This window comes from Staurois parvus, unplaced genomic scaffold, assembly GCF_062004578.1.
Source record: "Staurois parvus isolate SC_StPar_1 unplaced genomic scaffold, SC_StPar_1.0 ptg000084l, whole genome shotgun sequence".
In the NCBI taxonomy this organism is placed as follows: Eukaryota; Metazoa; Chordata; class Amphibia; order Anura; family Ranidae; genus Staurois; species Staurois parvus.
In genome coordinates this window covers 103,832-124,563 of record NW_028317880.1, presented here as the reverse complement: position 1 = coordinate 124,563, position 20,732 = coordinate 103,832, and the positions used below count along the sequence as shown (strand labels likewise).

The following is a 20,732-nucleotide window of genomic DNA, read 5'->3' as shown; positions in this document are numbered from 1 at the left end:
TCCATTATAACATGTCCGTAATATCTGCAGTTTGTACAGCACTTCAAATGTTTTGAACATTTTATTCTGTCTCAAAATGTTAAGCAGATCCCAGTTGGAGTATATACCATATAGCTTGACATCTTATTGCACATTTCATCTCCGCTTCTGCAATATAGGATTTCTTTTAAAAACTGGCTTACTTATGATTCACCGGTTCGGTGCAACTTAATCTTTAAGTCTTTGAGACATTTTTTTTCTGATTACATTAGCTGTCTGACATCCTCAATTTTCATTATACTCTGCAGCAGTGCAGGGAAAGGTTTCGAATTTTGAGATCTTTGGGAATTTTTAACTTTTGTTTTTATCTGACTATATGAGGGAGGTGGCATTAGTTTAGATGTAAAGTAAGATGTTTAGTCTGACAAGTCCCTTTTTTTTTTTTTTTTTTTTTTTTTTTTTTTAAATGGTTTGATTCTCTGGCTTTTAGAGCAGACCAACTTCATATTTTTGTAGCTGAATGTATAATATATATCATTGGAGTTCTATTTCGGGGGGGGGGGGGGGGGGCAGTGGATGGTGTCAGTTTTCAGTTTTTTTTTTTTAAATTAATTTTTAATAGCACTGCTTGGGGGGCATTGAGATATCAGGGGTCTAAACAGACCCCTTAAGTCTCACTTTTGAGACAAGGGGACTGAGGAAACATTACCCAGTCCCTTTCTCTATAGCCTCAGCTGCAATGTAGATGAAAAGGAGACAGGCTCCTTCATTCACAAACTGAATCATACTAAACCGTTTACTATGCTTCAGTCATGAAAGTATGGATCGACTGTTCAGAAAAGGAAGGGATCGGTAAAATTTATATCCATTTGATGACCCTTCCCCACTCTCCATCCTGATGCATTCCCCTGCAGCAGCCGGCAGAGAGGAAGCCAGCAGTGATGAAGCCAGCAGTGATGGGGAGCACACAGGGGGCCCAGATAGCAATGGGGGAATCAGATGGACAGTCAGGGGTGGTGGGTGCAGCAGGGGGGGGGGCAAATTACAATCACAAATCTCATTGTATGGCCCTCCATGAAAGTATCTGACAGCCATGGGAGGGAGAAGCAGCTTTCAGCTGTTTCATGGAGAGTCAAAAAGGGAGATTGGTTCTTGTACAACCCCTGGCAAAAAGTATGGAATCGCCACTTTTGGAAAATGTTAATTTAATTGTGTAGAGAGTCAGATATGCCTCCAAAACTATTTTCATTTAACATTCCAACCTTCTGGCTTTAGTTTTATTTTCTTTTTTTTTTAAGTTTCTTAGTCAATTGCAACTGTTTTTGCAGATCAAGCCGAGAAAAAAAAATATGACTCAATTCTGAGGAAATTATGGAATCGCCATGTACTTTGCAGTTCTAAAACCTCTGCATCAGATTACATCTGCTAATTAGTCTGCAGTTAGAGTGCTTGCACACCTTGGTGAGCTGTGGCACCAAGCTGATTGACATGAATCATGGCTCCAACGCGAGACATGTCAGTTGAAATAAAGGATTATAAAACTTCAAGAAGGTAAATCATCATGGAATGTTGCAAAAGATGTTGGTTGTTCCCAGTCAGCTGTGTCTAAAAATCTGGGTAAAGTACAAATCAAATGGGAAGGTTGGAAAAGACGCATACTAGTAGGCCAAGGGGGACATCAAAGCATCAAGTTAGAAAACTTAAAGCAATATGCCTTGAAAACAGGAAATGCACAACAAAATGAGGCACAAATGGGCAGAAACTTGAGTCAATGTCTGTGACCAAACTGTAAGACATCGCCTAAAGGAAATGGTTTTTGTTTGGCTTTTCTGTATGTAAATCCCAACACCTAAACCGAAAATAAGGACTAAAGAAAAGCAATCATGCACTGGATAACTGGATGAAAGTGATATTCAGTGATGAATCACAAATTTGCATTGGGCAGGGTGACTATACTGGAACTTTTGTTTGGTGCTGTTCCAATGAAATGTATAAAGACTGCCTGAAGAAAACATGCAAATTTCCACAATCATTGATGATATGGGGTTGCATGTCGGGTAATGAGATGACCATCATTAAATCTTCCGAAAATTGCACAAGTTTATATTGAGATTTTGGACACTTCTTATTCCAACAACTGAAAGAATGTTTGGTAATGATGACATTTTTCAGGATAATGCATCTTGCCATAGGGCAAAAGCTGTGAAAACGTTCCTTTAAGAAGTTTTTTGTTTCATGATTCCATATTTTCCTCAGAATTGAGTGATGCCGTATTTTTTTCCTCTTCTTGATCTGCAAAAAGTTGTGTTTTTTTTGTTTTTTCTTTCTTGTGGTTCTTAATCACAGACATGCTTCAAAACTATTTTCATTTAACATTCCAACCATCTGGCTTTGTTTTTTGTTCTACACAATTAATCGCTTCCCGTCTGCCCTATAGCAGAAATACTGCTACAGGGTGGCACTGGTGCGCAAAATCACGTGTGTGTATATATGGGTGATTTCGCATTTCTAGGTAGGGGAAAGCACCCTACCCACGCCGGCAATTTCATTTGGGTGCAGCATGCATGACAGCGCAATTGTCCGTTAAAGTAACGCAGTGCTGTAAAGCAAAAATGGCCTGGTCAGGAGGGGGGGGGGTAAAATCCTCAGGAGGGCAAGTGGTTAAACAATTGAACATTTTCCAAGAGTGGCGATTCCATACTTTTTTGCCAGGCTGTGTAACTGCCCCCAGCCAACGCATTGATCACCCCTATGTCAGTTTCCCCCTGCTGCAGGTGTTTTTCTGTGCCAGTTCACCTGCTGGGCGGTATTCCGTGTGCCCTTGCAGAGAGCTGCGTATTTCTTATGCAGAAAAATGCAGCTCTCTGCTATAGTGTTAAAGAGCCCTAAATGTCAATATAGCTTGTGTAGCAATAGTATATATGTTCCATTTGCTGTGTTGTATCCACCAAAGTAGGGGTACCCTTAAGTTCAGTTATTTGATTTTTTTTTTTTTTTTTTTGTTTTTGGTTTTTTGTTGAAGTATTTTAAAAGAAACCTGTCATAAAAGAAATAGAGGCTAACTTAACTGCTTTTCAAATTCAGTTTTAAAGTGACTCTATGGTCAAAATGTAAAATCACATAAATTTCCACATTGCGTTTTTAGTTATTTTTAGCCTTCTCTTATTTTAAATCTTGAAATTTTTTAAACTTGCTTTGTGAAGATTCCCACACATTTCTTCCTTGAGTTCTGTGACACATTCGCTATGCCCTGTGAGTAGGTACTGCTGTGTGTAGTTCAGAAGGCAAGCTCTGAATTCTGTGAGAGGAGTATCCTAAGATTACTCCTCCTGTCCCTGTTTTCCTGTACCTCTACCTTTTTTATAAAGCAACTTTTTCTGGACTTTCCCCATGTTGGTTATCTTCCTTTCTAATTCGAAAATGTGTTGTGCCTGATCTTTAACTTTCTCCTCCATTTCTTCCACTCTCATTAACAGCTGTCCCAAATCATTCCGAATAGTTGCCATTTCTTGCTTTGTTTTCTCTAATTCTTTGAACATTTCTGCCATCTTTTTTAATCGGTACTTGTAGATCTTTCAAGCTCTTTCATCTCCATATTTCCTGATATTTGTTGAGTGCTAACATTCAAGCCCAACGATAGTCAAGGACTATTTTCCAGACTGAGATCCATTTCTCCTTTTTCATTTATGCCTTGGAGCCTTTCTGGGGTCACATTTCCTTGGGACGTAATTTTTTTAATTGTGCCAGTTTGGGACCCTTTGAGCCCACTTCCTTTTAGCACTTTTGTTCTTATCTTCTGTGGGTCTTATTCTCCTTTATAAACTCAGGGTAAGTAAAGGTTAAATATACTCGGGTCTCAGCCTTGCCTGGTTATTTGTCCCTTAACTTTCCTTTCTATGTCACTTAGTCCTCTTCTCCTTTCAGTGCCTTTGTATTCACTGGGAATCCCCCTTTCTCTTCACTCTGCTTTTCAAAACAGCACAATGTAACATTTGGCATATATCAAGCCACAGCCAGTCTCGCTCACCCTCCTCTCTCTTCTGTTCTTGCAAGACGGCTCCAGGCTTCTGATGCCAGTCCTTTCAGCAGTTCATTCCTCAGGGGGATTCCTCAGTCATCTCTGGTTGTTGACACAAGACTGGGGCATTCAGGCTCCTCTTCAGCCCTGGCAGCAAGCCCAATAACGAACCAAGGAGCGGACCGGCGCCTCCTTCTCTCCACAGGACGCCGGCCGGCTTCCTCACCTCCGAGTACGCCTCAGCATCTGACCACATGGTCAAGCCGCGCCTCCCTGTCTCCCGGCAACCCGACACAGCGTCTCTGCCGGGCTCCAGACAGACCGAACTCCGTCTCCCACTCCAGGTCCGTCGCACCAGAAGACAGGCACAGATCCGCAGAGACCCCTCAAACAGAGGTAGGTCTCACCCCGCCGATCTCCTTCATTACGAGGGCTCCTGGGAAGGTTGGAAAGCTGAGCTGGTCAGGGAGCTCCTACATTGCGCCCTCCTTAGCCACCATGGTCAGGCTCCACCCCCGCTGCATGATTCAGTGATATGAAATAACCTTTAGGCTTCATGTACGTATGAACTTGCATAGTCATTTTACTCTCCTGGAAGCAGAAAAGCGCAAAACGTAGTACCGCGTTTAATGCTTGGACATATATTCATTTGATTGGCCAGAGTATTTCCCATTGACATGGATTAACGCCCAAGCGCTAAACGTGGCTAGCATTTAGCCGCCTTTACATGCATTTGTTCCGCATTCAGCTTGTTTTGCCAAAATGTTCCTCTCCTGAACGCGATCCTGCGTTCAGAATGTTTTAATTGCCCCTAAACTCTCTGGTAAAAGCCTATGTGTACATGGGCACATGATTTTATTGAGTTGCGTTCAGGGGCTTTGGGGGAAAAAAAAGCCAAAAGCTCCTAAACTTGTGTTTGGGAGCAGCAGTGTACATGAGGCCTTACGGTCTTTCTCCTCTGAAACTTTGTAGGGCCCAGCTGGAGAGAGTTCAGGTCAAACAGGTTCTACTGTCTTGTCTTTAGAAAACCCCCTCATGCTCTGAATAGCATCATGGGTGCACGTTGTACCAGAACTTTTTTTTTTTTTTTAACGGCTTCCTGTAGTTTTATAGGCGCTACTGATGTTTTGTTGGGAGTATGCAGAATCTTGGAAGGGTACATATTTGCATCATTCATAATATTCAAACTCTGGACTAATAATGAATTATTTTTTTTTTAATTGGAATTTAATTGTAAAGATTCGCTACCACACTGATTCAGAACTTGTTTCCAGGATTGTTCCTGGGTTATCATTAAGTTTTAGCACTGGTGAGCTGCTGAGTGGAATGATTCATGAAACTCTCTTTATTGTCCTTTCCAAACATTTCAGTACTCAGTCACAAAGTGCCTTATGTTTCTGATGGTGAGCATAGTAGAAACATAAATCCACCATAGCGTGTTATACAGATCTCTTGTGCTGGGTAAAAATTACTGTAACAAAAGGAGGATTACATACTTCGCTTTTAATCAATGGAATGGGTATGATGTAGATTCATTTTAATTTTTTAGGTTTCTGGTTAGTCCTTTATTTTGGTATATTAGACCATTATTTGCTTCCTTTTTTTTTTTTTTTTTTTTTTTTTTTTAAACATTTTTAAGAATATGAGATTAGTGGGTTGGAACCAGATTATGTGGACTGGTAAAATCTGCACAGCTATTCCCATATGTGGGATTTTCTCATCTACTCTTGTGGGTTTTAGATTTCCTTTCCAAGTGCTTTGTCCAGAAGCCTTGCTTTGTATTCAAATTACTTCATGGTTATTGGCTTCATTTATAGTCTGCACAGTTCAAAGATAAGAAGTATGTGTATGAAAAAAATTAATAAATACAAATATATCTGTATTTTTGCACCTTTTTTTTTTATTTTCTCAGGTGTCAATAGATGGGAGCTATTTGGCAGTTGCTGGTTTGATTTAATTGAGTAATATACATAAAAGCATTCTTGCATACGTCTTTTTGTAAGGGTGACTATGATGCCAAAATGCATTTTATATGTCAAATTGCAAAATATTTGTTAGCCAATTAATCTGATATGGGAAACCTATTTTGGGCTGTTCTGTGAGGGGGGTGTTTTTTTTTTTTTTTTCCCAGGCGTCTTGCACCTGTGTAAGACATAGGTGATGTAATATTACAATACACATTGACAATCTCTATACAGAGTTCAAACGTGCAGGAGGGAGATCCAAGCAGGACCCCAGTGGAATTGCAGTTGCAGAGGAGTCTCATTTCCAGAGGTGTCTGGTCCATTTTTTAAAGGGGGCTTCCTGCTGATTCTTGGTTAATATAATAATGTTCAACACATTGCGCTTTAATTATGCGCATCTAGTGACTGCGCATTTTTATTAATCTCCTGCATTGATAAAGCAACATGGAATAATTTGACACCAAAGTAATTGACATGCATCAGTCTGGAAAAGGTTACAAAGCCATTTCTTAGGCTTTGGGACTCCAGCAAACCATGGTGAGAGCCCTTATCCACAAATGCATAAAACTTGTAACACTGGTGAACCTTCCCAGGAGTGGCCGGCCAACCAAAATCCAAGTTATATACTTGCCCCCTCTGTGCAATGGTTTTGCAGAGAATGTCCACAATCCTTTTCTGGGGTCTCCCTCTGGTGTTCCTGGCTCCTCTCCTTACTGGTGTTCCACCATAGGAAGCTGCTACCTATGGTGGCAAACCTGTGTGCTCAATCCTGAGCAGCGCTGTCTGTGTCTATAGACAGACAGCGAAGCCCATTTCCACCCCTCGCTCCTTCGTAGCAGCAGCAAAGCCTGTGATGAGAGAGAGCTGCGTTGGATGGGCACAGCACTTGGGAGGATGGGGGGCAGGGGGGGGGGGGGTTTCTGCCAAGAGAACTAGTGTGTGTGTTTTTTTTTTGTGTTTTTGTTTTGTTTGTTTTTTTGGAGCCTTAATGTTCAGACTGCAAGAGCATGTTTGCTTTGTCGGTCCTCCAACCTTTGTACCTACCATAGCATAACAATTGTTTCTAACAAACTTACAAGGTGAGCAGTTCATAAGAAGACGCTGTAGAATCTGTAATGGGAGTGTAAGAATTTACGTTTATGCAAAAGTCATTCAATGCCCTTTGCACACTGTAGTGCCACAAACTATGTAAGGACATTGGCTTTTCCAGTGGTGTGCAGTTCAGCCAGGTATCTGTTTTGGAATGTATGTTCTATGTAAAAGGGTCTAGTGCATGTAGAAAGAACATTGTTCTTGTAATTGTATTGATGTCCAATTCTCTGATTCTGCTTACCAATAAATGGAGCTTAGACCATAACTTTCAGTTGGGTCCTCTACTAGTCACTTGATCTTTAAAAACATAAGTCAGCCAAAAATGATTTTTCTAGTTTTGTGGTGCATGAGGAAGTATTAGAAATCTAGTTTTTTTTTTTTTTCTTTTTTTTTTCTGTTCTGTATGGGTTTACAGTATCCTCCTGCCCTTCCGACAGGGGTTTCTCCAGACAAGGAAGTGTGGGAAAACCTGCTACTGGGTTAGACAGAAAACAAAATCTGGTGGGTTCTAGCCTTCCCTACTTTAGTAAAGAAAGGCTATTATATTTTTGTGTTGGAAGTTCTCTTACTTTCCTATCTGGTAAAACATTGTCAGCAGGAAAGGCAGTGAAGGTGAATCTGTTTTTCACCGCTATCTAGGGCTCAGTTAAAGAGAACAGGAGTTCTAACTCTACTTTCTATCCAAGTAAAAACAATTGTCTTGACATAGACTAAATATATAGGCTATAATAATAGTGTATCTATAGGCAAGATCACCATTTTGTTAAAGATTTATTGATTCCCAACTTTGAGGACAGATTACAAGCATAATTCCATTCCAGTCCACGATTTAATGATTTTTCATCAGTTTGAGCCTACTGGAAGCTAGATATAAATTCTGTTTTGAACTAAGAAATGCTCATGGCATATGTGCAAATTTAAAGTAAAATGTCAGTGGAAATGTTACTGTCATCGATCAGATTCAGAGCTGGATGTGATTAAAACAGAGACTAGAAAAAAGCTGTTGGTAGACCTGATTGCAGTGGCTTTTGGTGAACTCTGGTTAAGGTGAACTAAGTGCATTTCTGATATTTGCACAAAATGTGTTAGAATGTGTTAGTCGCTCACTGGTGTCACTTGGTACCTGGTATTGTTCTGAGTTGAGTTCTGTGGTACCAGCATACACTTTAATACATTAGCATTTAAACAATAGTTGTTTAAAACCAGTGTAAGCTTACTTGAAAAAAATATCTATCTCAATAGTGCTACATCTCTGTTGTCCATCTTTCCACAAATCTTGGATTCCCTGTACGTTTTCTCCTTTGCTCATTACTTTGGTTTGCTTTCCAATTTCTAAGGACTACATATCCCATGGTGCTTTGCTACATGCAAGCACTAATTCCTTTACTGATTCCGCCTCCTGAATATCCTCTGTCAACACCTCTGTAGTTCAGAAGGCAGGATCTGTGAAATGTGTAATACAGCAGTGCCTACTCCCAGGGCATATTGAATGCATAGAAGTAAATATGTGGGGATCTTCATAAAGTAAGTTTACAAACTTCAAGATCATTCAGATTATTAGGAGTAGGTTAGAAATTGAATTTCAGTGTGGACATGAGTGACTTTACCCTTTTGACTATAAAGTTTTTAAAGAATGTTACCCCAACATTTTATTTTTCTGATATGCGCCCATTGTACCATGCACTTGTTAAGTATCCTGTTCTTTGTATTTTTTCCTTTTTGTGTGAAATACACAGTAAACTTTAAAGTCCTTCTGCTTTCTTATTGAAAACTGACTGCACTAGGCATGAGGGCACACCATCCCAGCATAGTCAGGCTTGTGCTAACACACCCCCACCTCTAAGCCCCTTAGGCCTGTTTCACATGGGCCTCAACTTTTAGAAGTGCAGTGTCAATAGAAAGCTTTTATGAAACACACTGAAAGCTTTTGCAAGGTTTTCGGCAAGCTTAGAGTAGCTTTCTCTAAATCTTTAAAGCACCCTTGAGCTCCTATCTGGTAATTTTTATACACTGATCTTAATGGGAGTGCTGATTGTCATTTTTAACAAGCTGCTAGCAGGTTTCAGAGTTCAAGAAGCTTTAAGCAGTGCTGAAGTCTGCTAGAGCTGGTTTAAAATGAAGACTCCCCTTAGGATCTGTATTTAATATTTACATACTAGAGCTGAATGTATATAGATGGTATAGGTATATAGATGATTTTAAAAGCTTCAACAAGGCTTGCTGAAAGCTCTGCAAATTCTTTGTAAAAGCTTGCTGTTCACTCTGCTCTTATACAGATCGAAGCCTATGTGAAATAGGCCTTCTGCGGCTGAGGACAGAGTAATGTGATCACTTATATAAGAGAAAAAGTTAGATATGTATCTATAGCTATAGGTTTTCAAGGTAAGGGTTCACATAAACTTTATGTAGCATAATATTTTAGTATGTAATTGTATTATGAGCTTACTAAATTCCGAAATTTCTACTTCTGATTGGACCTTACACTTATCAAACTGTAAGGGATCCTTGCTGTGATTATAGTACCATGTGGTTCTTTAATTGCCCTCTGTAACTTGAGAAGGAATGTAGTTAAATACACATCCTGCTTTTCTTGGCTTTCCAGAACTGAAAGTGTTAGCTTTTCTAGGTAGTGTTATTTTCATTTTTATTGTTGAATAGAAATGCATGAATAAGGTTTCCTGTTTTAGGGTAAAATTACAATACTTAGATTTTTTTTTCTACTTTATATTCCAGGTAATATTCAAGTGTCCTGGATTGATGATACATCAGCATTTGTGTCACTCAGCAAGCCAGATCAAGTGCAAATAGGTAAGAGATGCTGTGTAGTCTTGTTATAACATGTATTCTATAATAATATTTTCAAAGTTCCTAACTTCCGCATTCATGACCATATTTCTAGGTGCAATCCAACGCTGCTCCAATAATCGTGTATGTAATTCTGCTGCTATTAGTGTTACTAGCAAATGCCTCCTATTGAACATTTTGACCAAGCAGATCCATGCTGGCATGATCATTTTGCATCCCTGAGTTTGCTGTTCATGTCTTTATCAAAATGGACTATAGACATGTTATGCCTGTATTCCCGTAGTCTGCTTTGCTGTTGCACCCCATTCCAGTTTTGATCTGCTTGATGAACTGTACTCCTATCAGGAGCCTTGGTGCAACATTTTCAGCAGGGATAGTGCACATATTGTGGAATGCAGAGTACACAGATGAAGAATGTACTCCCCCCACTGTTCCTGACTTTCATTTTGCTGCTCTTAGGCAATGAAGACCTGTTTTTAGGAAGGACAGTCAGGGAGGCCATGTGGTCATGTGATTGTGGAAAAGAAGGTATATAGATGATTTTATTTGAAAAAAGGAATATATTACAGCTATAGAGATTTGAATAGCATACTATCCTTTATTTACATCTTATACTTTTACAGGTTCCCTTTTTTGCTTTGGATATAGTGGGGAAGGTTTAGAACCTCTGATTTTTAGCTTGGGTCTCTGCTTGGGAGATTCACCTTCTTCGTTTATTCTAGTGATCAATGTCAAAGTGGGGGACAAATATTTGAGAATGTTCCGTACTTTGGAGAGATCTTGTTTCAATTTCTGTTGTGTATCCTTGTTCGAAGGAAAATGCCACAAAAGGGACACAAATCTAGATACACTATGACATCCCAGTCTTAGTCCATAGGGTTCAATATTGAGTTGGCCCACCCTTTGCAGCTAAAACAGCTTCATCTCTTTTGGGAAGGCTGTCCACAAGGTTTAGGAATGTCTATGGCAGGGGTGTCCAAACTATGGCCCTCCAGCTGCTGAAGTACTACAAGTCCCATCATGCCTCTGCCTCTGGGTGTCTTGCTGTGGATGTCAGAGGTTTTGCAAGGCCTCATGGGACTTGCAGTTCCTCAACACCTGGAGGGCCATAGTTTGGACACCCCTGGTCTACGGGAATGTTTGACCATTCTTCCAGAAGCGCATTTGTGAGGTCAGGCACTGATGTCAGACGAGAAGGCCTGGCTCGCAGTCCCCTCTCTAATTCATCCCAAAGGTAGGTGTTCTATCGGGTTGAGGTCAGGACTCTGTGCAGGCCAGTCAAATTCCTCCACCACAAACTCACTCATCCAAGTCTTTATGGACCGTGCTTTGTTCACTGGTGCACAGTCATGTTGGAACAGTAACGGGCCATCCCCAAACTGTTCCCACAATGTTGGGATTATGAAATTGTCCAAAATATCTTGGTATGCTGACGCCTTAAGAGTTCCCTTCACTGGAACTAAGGGGCCAAGTCATACTCCTGAAAAACAACCCCACACCATAATCCCCCCCCTCCACCAAGCTTTACACTTGGCATAATGCAGAAAATTTTTCAATGGGAAGGTTTTACCTTCCAACATGACAATGTGCCAAAGCACAGAGCAAAAATGACCACATTGTGGTTGAAGGAGAAAAAGGTGAATGGCCTTGCATGGCTTTGTCAGAGCCCAGACTTTAAACCCCATTGAAAATCTATAGAATGACTTGAAGACTGCAGTCCACAAATGGTCACCTTCAAATTTAACTGAACAATTCTGCATAGAGTAGGCAAATAATGCAAAGTCCTAGATGTGCAAAGCTAGTAGAGACATATCCCAACATACTAAATGCAGTTGTCAGAGGAGGGATCGGCACCGATCATGAGGGCACGGATTAGTGCCCCGATCTGTGCCCATCAGTGCCGCTTATCGCTACCACCTCAACGTACATCAGTTAAGGAGAAAAATTACCTGTTTGCAAAATTTTATAATAGAAACCAAGAACTTTTTTTTTTTTTTTTTTTGTCTTCTGGCTTGGCTGAAAGCATTTGAGTTAATTCAAGGGCTTGCTATATAAATTTGCAGCTTCCACTGCCTCTTTACCTGATGCAGTGTGGGTTCATGGTAAGCCTAAAGCCTTCACTCTAGGATACTTCCTACTGGATAGCCGTTGATGGGATTAGGTTAGAGGGGATGGGAACATTTTTTATTTGTATCCTTCAGTCTTTAATAGAAGCCCAGGAATGAGAAAGCAAACCTACATACTCACCAAGGTGGATACAGCATTGGTCAGATGCCACATCTGTCCTTTGCCGCCTCTAATCACCACCGAACTGTAGAGCAGTGGGAGCTGCTGGCTCAGGCTCTCAGCAGCTCGTCAAGAGGCTGAGCTAGTTGCTGATCAGGAATCTGGGTGGATCCCGACTTTAAAGTCAGGATCTCTCCTGGACCGCTGTCGGTGGAATATAGGTCACAGGAGTGCACTCCTGTTACCTATAGTCATCCAACTGCAGTTCAGGAGGAGTAGAGCCAAAAGAGCTTTGGCCTTCTCTTTAGAGTATTACTAAACCCACAACCGTAAAATCAATCTATATATGCAGTAAAGAGTGCTTGTTATGCTCACTGTGGAACCTAAGATGTTAATCCTCAGCATTGTGGAAAAGCTCTGTTTGATCTTGACTTCTGATCTTGCCCTTCTTTCAGTGTCCCCCTCTTATCTCCTGATAGGAAATATAGTGTGGAGTCACATGCTCAGTTTTGTGTTTTGCTAGAGAGATGTTTTGTTTTGTTTTTTTTTTTTTTTTTTTTTCTCTGGAGAATGCATGTGATCAGCACAGGGCCAATCAGCACTGTCCAGACAGAGGTAAGGGTTCTTCATCTTCCTAGCACAGAATGAAAACTCCTACAAGCTTTGGCATGTGCTTGGCTGGACACTGATAGAAGTCACAAGACTTCACTAACTGCTTAAGAGAAAAAGTATTTAGCAGTTTTATATTTACTAAAATCATTGCTCTTCCATGTACTGTGCTGTGGGAGAGCAGATATAGTGAATGCAGGGACCTGGGTTTAGTAACACTTTTAAGTGCTGGAACAGCCCACTGATGAGGTTATCTTTTGTCCTCCAGTAATTAAGCTCCCTATGTTACCATGTTGCACAGTTCTGTCAGTCTGAATTCTAATGTACAGGAGATGGCTGGATGTTAGTATAAATACAGATCTAGGTAACATTTAAAGCTACCATTTTGGTGCATTTTTTGTGGTAACACTCATTGGCACACAATGCATGTACGTAATTGGTGCATTGTGGTGCAGTTGATTTTGAATGGCATTCACATGCTTCCCAGCATTTTGCAATGCACTGTGCATTGCTTTTCTGAAAAAAAAAAATGGGCCATTTTGAAGACTTATGGGCTTTTCAGCATAAATTATCTAAATACAATCCATGTGCATCGATACAAAAGGGGGCAGTCTCTTAGTGTGTCTAATGTAGAAATCCATATTCTACAAACTGAGACTCCTTGCTGTCTGAGGAAGCTATTTTTTTTTCTTTGCAGAGATCTGGTACAACCTTGGGAGTGCTCTGACTCAACAATTGGTGGGTAGTATGAGCTTTGGTGACTGCAAAGCAATAGTTTGGAGAAGCAGGAGGGACCCCCTGCTAAGTGCAAAGAGTAAAGCTGCCTATTTATATCAAAATATGGCTGGTTAAGCAGGGACCGGAAGACTTTCGATCTCTATGTGGCTGCTCCTGCTTTGCCAGAAATCAATCCAACAATTGACTTCTGTCGAGCAGGTTTGTTAATTTTTTCTTGATCAGTGGCCAAAGCCAATGGGCTTCAGCTGCCGATCAGTGTATTCGTACAGAACCGTGTTCCTGCTGTCAGAATACAATGTCTCTTTGGTGAGGATTCCTCTATTCACCTCAGTGGTGTGGATGGAGTCACTTTGTGTTGTGTTTTTTTTTTTTGTTTTTTTTCGGTGGTAAAAATGGGTAGTTGATCAGCCTTTTTGCTGACATTAACCCTTACCTCCAAATTTACATCAGGGTGAGTATACATTGTTGAAAAGCTTCTCTTCACAATGTGGCAGTTTTAAACCCAGCATCTTCAGTTTGCTAGGCCACACTGCTTGTCAGATTTGCTCTTGGCTGTCAGTAGGACCACTTTGCACCAACATTCCAAATGGCAGTTGTGGCATGGTAGTTTAATGTACAATGCCAATTGGGATAGAAGTATCCCCCTGGGGGTTGAAAAACAGGTATGCAGGAAGCAGCAGTGTTGCCTCCTGAAAACATGTAAACCAGCTGTCAAGAGGTCCAATGCAGTGGCCACAGAAAAAACGAAGCCCCCTTTCACATAGGACAAACTCAGTTTTATTCAGCATGGGATCTGTCCCGTTATCCCCTTCTGATCAGAGCAGAGTCGCCAGGTGACAAATCTGTGTCTGCTCAGTTTCTGCAATGCAGACGTGGACTGAGCCTGCTCTGCTCTATGCGGCCAGGAGTAAACGGATTCCTCTGTCCACTTACTTCACTGCCCTCTGATCTGATATTTTTTTTATTTATTTTTTTTTGGATCAGATTGGAGGTAGGTGATTATAAACAGACAGATGTTTACACTCGACGATCCAAAGAGGTGAATGGACAGTCCAATCTGGTCCGCCTGAAAAACTGACAGGTGGACTTGGTGTGTGAAAGGAGTCTAACTATACAGCACTAAACATCTTTTGATGCACCTGGAACATGTTTGTTTTGCTTTAAACTGAGGCAATTAATTGGATTATAAATCAGGTTAATGCACCTTAAAGGTATGATCCTGGTATTACATTGCTTTAATTGTGCTGCTGCTTTCCCTGTAAGACATAGACTTGTCTGTGTTGTCATTTTAGCTAAAATAGTGAAGAATGTGCTGGCTTGGACCAGTAAAGATCTATATTATGCTTCCTGGAAAATGTTCCTTTATCTTGCAGAGATTTTATTGAGCTAAGCACGGCATTTAAACTGTAATCCTGTTACAGGATAAGCATTCCATAAATGTATAAAATGTTTTTGCAGCCTGTACTTAATGTACAGGGCAAGCTTTGTTTTGGCTGGATAGTGACGGTTTTAAAAGACTCAGAAGCTGGTGATTTATTAGAGATTTTCCATGGGATATAGGGTCATTTTAAGCAGATATTCAGATGTCTGTGGAGCTGGTAAGTGAGAGCGAAGTTTAATCGGTATGGTTATACGTACAGTTCTGCGCCAAAAGGGGGCTGTATGGACTCAAGAACTTGCATGGCTGTGTAGCAGGCTTAAAATGTTTGTTCATTTTGACTGAGCTGTTAATCTCTATGCTACTAGAAATGTATATTTAAACCACTAATATACTTTTTCTTTCTTATTGGCAACATTAAGCCTTCCTGTTTTTCTTGCTCTAACCACTAAGCACTGCCCGCCTGCCTGCAATGTACAGTGGATGGGCGGCCGATGTAGGCAAAGTGACGTACCTGTACGTCACTGCCTATTTCCAGGTTTCAGATGCAGGCATGCAGCGAGCTCCCGCTGTGTTTGTATTGTACACAGCGGGAGCCTGTCAGCAAGTCCTGGCTACTGATTCAGGGACAGTGCCTGCTGATCAGCTGTGTACAATCACAGTGCTGTGTTGACCGTAAACACAGAGCTCTATACAGAGGCAACAATCTCTGTATTTATTTTCTCTTCCCTGAAAAGAAGTAATGAAAAAGTAGAGATCTTGTTGGTAAAAACAGCTTACTTTACACACATTACACATAGGTGCACATTTAACCCCTTGATTGCCCTAGATGTTAACCCCTTCCCAGCCAGTGTCAGTACAGTGACCGTGTATAACATTAGTTCAGTGTTTCTCAACTCCAGTCCTCATGGACCCCCAACAGGTCATGTTTTCAGGATTTCCATTATTTTGCACAGGTGATTTGATCAGTTTCACTGCCTTAGTAATTACCACAGCTGTTTCATCTGAGGGAAATCCTGAAAACATGACCTGTTGGGGGTCCATGAGGACTGGAGTTGAGAAACGCTGCATTAGTTCCAGTCACACTGTAAAAAAAAAAAAAAAAAAAAAAAAAAGTCAGCAGCTACAAACACTGATACACACTTTTACACAGCCATTCACCTGTCACTCAATCCTGCGGTGTCCTCTTTGCAGCCCATTTCACCGGCCGTCTGGTGTTCCTGGTTCCAGCATCTTCAGTGTGGGCATCCAGCTGTGACAGCTTGCGGCTTCACAGCTGGGTGCCCACTGCACATGCGAGAGTAGTGCTGTGCTTTGTGAATGGTCCCATAGTCTTATGGGACCAATCGGGTGTCCCAGAAGACTACTAGGGGAGGGGGTGATTGCAACGAAAGTGGGAGCAGGTACCTGTCCATTTCGGATACCCACTCCCATCCACGCTCCCCAAGGTGCCAGTCCTTAATGGGGAGTGGGGGACCCGTCTTTCAAGCAGAACTTTTTTTCTTTTATGTCTTTATATATCTCTATCTCTATATCTGTGTTTTGTCACATCATTCGTAATTTAAAGGCTAGCTCCACCTTTTGCAACATATTACATGGTACAGGTATATTTGGAGTGTAGCATGTTAAGCAGCCCCCACACTGTGACCGCCCACTAAAATAGTACTTTGATACTTTTTGTAAAATCCTCATAATTTTACGTTCAGCAAATTTCTGTTAATTCCAGTAATTACACGTTGTGCAAATGTAATCACATATATTTAATTGTGCTTGTGTGTCACACTAGTGATGAGCTTAACTGGCCTGGGTTTAGCGAACTTCAAAGACATTTGGATCCTGAACCTTATTGAAATCAATGGGAGCGAAGTTTACTTCCAAAGTGCATACCAGACCATTTGAGTCTGGTATAGATTTTAGGGGGACTCCATGCAAAAAAAAACAAATGTGAGGTCCCCATAAAAATCCATATCAAAGTATACAGCCTAGCCAGGAAAGGATGGAGGGAACAGCATGTCCCCCTGGCAAGGCATCTTATTCCTATGTTGATAAGGATAAGGGCCGCCTCTTCACAACCCTTGCCCAGAAGTTGTGGGGATGTGTGGAAACCCCCTTTTAAGTGGGGTTTTCTTTTAGTTTGCCAGTAACATGCCTCCTGTATTAGATTGCCCCCATTTTAGATGGAGCACAGGGGGCACCTTTTGGATAGCAGCCTTGTCAGTCTGGGGGGAGGGGAGTGTTAGATGCAATAGCAAACTTGGATACACTAAAAAAAAAATTGAAGCCAAACTCCAGATAATACTTTAGAAGCAGTTACAGCAAACCATTTTTTTCCTTTTTGGGATAAAGGTTTTACAAGAAAATCAGGGAAAGGAAGCCTAAAAAAAACTAGGCAGCCAGCTTTAAGAACTGGTAAGCTGCAATATAATATTTGCTTTTGGGTTTAAAACCACTTTACCAATAAGGGGTCACCCAGATACTGCCCCCCCCCCCATATAAAGGAGCATGTGCCCTTATCCTTACGATATACGGTTAGGTCCATATATATTTGGACACAGGCACAATTTCAGTTTTTTCAGGTATTTACCATATCCATTATAGAACTATAGCTTGAACACGTTATGGGCTGAAAGTTCACACACTCAGGTTTAAATTGAGGGTATGTACATCCAAATTGGAGGAAGGGTTTAGGAATTACAGCTCCTAAGTGGTCATCCCCCCTTTTTCAAAGGACCAAAAGTAATTGGACAATTGGATATAATCATAAATAAAATGTTCATTTTTAATATTTTGTTGAGAATCCTTTACTGGCAATGACTGGTAATGTCCATAGGTTTCAGACTTTAGACAGACTGGATTTCCTCCTTTCTGATGCTTTGCCAGGCTCTAACTGCAGCTGTCTTCCGTTCTGTTTGTAGGTCTTTCTGTCTTTAGTTTTGCCTTCAGCAAGTGAAATGCGTGCTCAATTGGGTTAAGATCAGGTGACTGACTCCGCCATTGCAGAATTTTCCACTTTTTTCCTTCAAAAACTCCTGGGTTGCTTTTGCAGTGTGATTGTATGGCACTTCACAGTAAAGATGGACAATGATCCAAAACAGCTTTGCTGCATTTGGCTGAATCTGGGCTGACAGTATATCACTAAACGCTGCAGAATTCATCCGGGCTGCTATTGTCGATCACATCAATAAACACCAATGACCCAGTGCCACTGAAAGCAATGCATGCCCATGCCATCATACGGCCTCCACCATGTTTTACAGATGACCTTGTGTGCTTTGGATCACAAGCTGTTCCAAGCCTTTGCCACTTTTTTCCCCCCATCATTCTGGTACAGAATAATCTTAGTGTCATCTGTCCAAAGAATGTGTTGCCAAAAAACATAAAAAGCCAGCCTAGTTCTGGAAAAGTCTAATCTGGCTTTTCTATTTTTCAGGCTTATGGTTTGCACCTTGTGGTGAACCCTCTGTATTTTGCTCTTGTGAAGTCTTCTCTTGATTGTAGACTATGACAATAATACTCCCACCTCCTGGAGAGTGTCCTTCACTTGTCTGGATGTTGTGAATGGGTTTTTCTTTACCATAGAGAAGATCCTGTGATCATCCGCCACTGTTGTCTTCTGTGGATGTCCATGCCTTTTTTTATGTTGCTGAGCTCACCAGTGTGTTCTTCAATCCTCAGAATGTCCCAAACGGTTGATTTGGCCACTCCTAATGTTGCTGCTATCTCTCTGATGGATTTGTTTAATTTTTTTAAGCCTTACAATGGCCTGTTTCACTTGCATGGACTGCTCCTTTGAACGCATGATGTAGGCTCACAGCAATAGATTCCAGATGCAAATACCACACTTAGAATCTACTTCAGACCTTTTACCTGCTTAATTGTTGAAGAAATAACGAAGGAGTAACCCACTCCTGGCCATGAAACAGCTTGATTCAGTTGTCCAATTACTTTTGGTCCCTTGAAAAATGGGGGATGGCTACTCTTCAGAGCTAAACCCTTCCTCCAATTTGGATGTACATACCCTCAAATTAAACCTGAGGTTGTGCACTTTTAGCCCATATCTATTATATAACTATAGCTTGAACATGTTTTGGTGAATCAGTAAAGAGAATAATTAACGAGCGCTTGGACATGGATGATAAGCAGCTGGCATGAAAGGCACAAACCTCAAACCTTCACACTATAATAACACATGCAGCGCTACAGATAGTAAATATAAAATTACATATAAGGTGATAAGTGATGGGCTACTTGTGCTTAATAATAATTAAGTGTCCTCATATCATAATACAATAGTCCCAATAAGCCGTGCAAAGGTGGTTGACTCCGTGCTGAAAAGTGTCAAATATTATGCACTCACCAGAAAGCGCATAATATGCGCATTTGAGTTGTCAGACCACTCCTGGTCCTAGAAGGCTGAACCTGTGTGGATCATCTGGCAAGCTGTCACTCTGATGGAGATACACTTTCCTTGGCCAACAGGGGGATTCCAGGCATCCAGAGACCCTTAATAGCACTGATCCAGATTCCTCACCCAGGGCACTCATAGAGGTAACCACCTTAAGAGAAGGGGGGGGGGGGGGCTTGAAAAAAAGCCCACCCCAAGAAACACGGATAGTGTAGTACGTTTCAAAAAATCCTTTATTGCAGAGTAAAAAAGACAGGTCACTCACAGGGTTTCCCAGAGTCAAAGATGGCCGCCGGCCTCCACGAGGTACGGAACGGCGTGACGTCACCGGTTAGGCTCCAACTGACGCGTTTCGTGCGGACGAGCACGTTATCAAAGGGGCCCTTTGATAACGTGCTCGTCCGCACGAAACGCGTCAGAGTGGAGCCTAGCCGGTGACGTCACGCCGTTCCGTACCTCGTGGAGGCCAGCGGCCATCTTTGACTTCTCTGCCGAAGTGCCTCTGTGTGTCTGAGACGCACAGAGAGTAGCTCAGCCCTGCTCCTTCCTCAGTGGCTGTGATTGACAGCAGCAGAAGCCAATGGCTCACGCTGCTGTGTCCCAGCCAATTGGGGGAGGAGACCTGGGAGAGCCTCTTCTCTTCTGCACATCGCTGGATTGTTAGCAGGCTCAAATATTAGGGGGGCTGAGGGGGGAGCTGTGCACACTGAAGGTGTGCACATCACTGGATCATGATCAGTCTCCGCTAAGTATTGGGAGGGGGTGGGCTGAGGGATCTGCACACTGAAGGTAACCACTTTAAGCAATGTGACAAGCAAAAATTATACTTTTTTTCACAGGTGCCTCTGGGGTGAGGACTGACTGTGAAAAGCTCTTTAGTCAGCAGGACACGCACGGTTTTCTCTGAAAAAACATCTCTGGCACGTTTTTAAGTGTTAACGTGGTGGTGGGTATTTCCAGTCTAAACCAGCAGCTCTACATTTGTGACAGATACCTAGACCTGACAAATAAAGCGAAAATAAACTTGGTGATAGGAAAATATTTGCTTAAGGCATTTTTAAGCCAAGGAAAGCACTATTATTAGATGTTCATATACTGTGATTGCTTACACGAAGTACTGTAGAAAAAAAATCCTCTTGGTTACAGAGCAAATTTAAACCAGCTGGATCAGTTCTCTGTATGCAAAGGCCTTACTTAGCAAATACATCAGTGGTGAACTATGTAGTGATTTTGAGAGTCTGTAAAACTTTGCTTTCAGTCTAATCAAACTTTTATGTTTATTTGGAACTTGCATAGCTTAGAAAATAACTCCACTCCAAAATGCTGCTTTTTATGTCGCCTGGAGTGTGAATACACCTGGTTTAAATGACATACTCCTTTAAAGCATTCTTTATTAGGCATGTGGCGTTGGTAAATATTTAAAACTTTCTGAACCATCAGATTAATTACGGTCTGTCTCCACAGAGATTTTTCTCTTCCTGTTCATATTAAAGTTTGATAGCCCTGTCCCTGCCCCAC

General features: G+C 41.4%; 1 protein-coding gene across 2 annotated transcripts in view; it reads left to right on the top strand.

Moving 5' to 3' along the window:
* The window catches only part of PARN (poly(A)-specific ribonuclease), a 160,133-nt gene that overhangs the window by 75,384 nt on the left and 64,017 nt on the right, over nt 1-20,732 (top strand). For both annotated transcript variants that reach the window (XM_089669927.1, XM_089669926.1), the window contains one exon: nt 9,787-9,861. In XM_089669927.1, the coding sequence (XP_089526053.1) occupies nt 9,787-9,861 (75 nt within the window). The remainder of the gene's footprint in view (nt 1-9,786; nt 9,862-20,732) is intronic.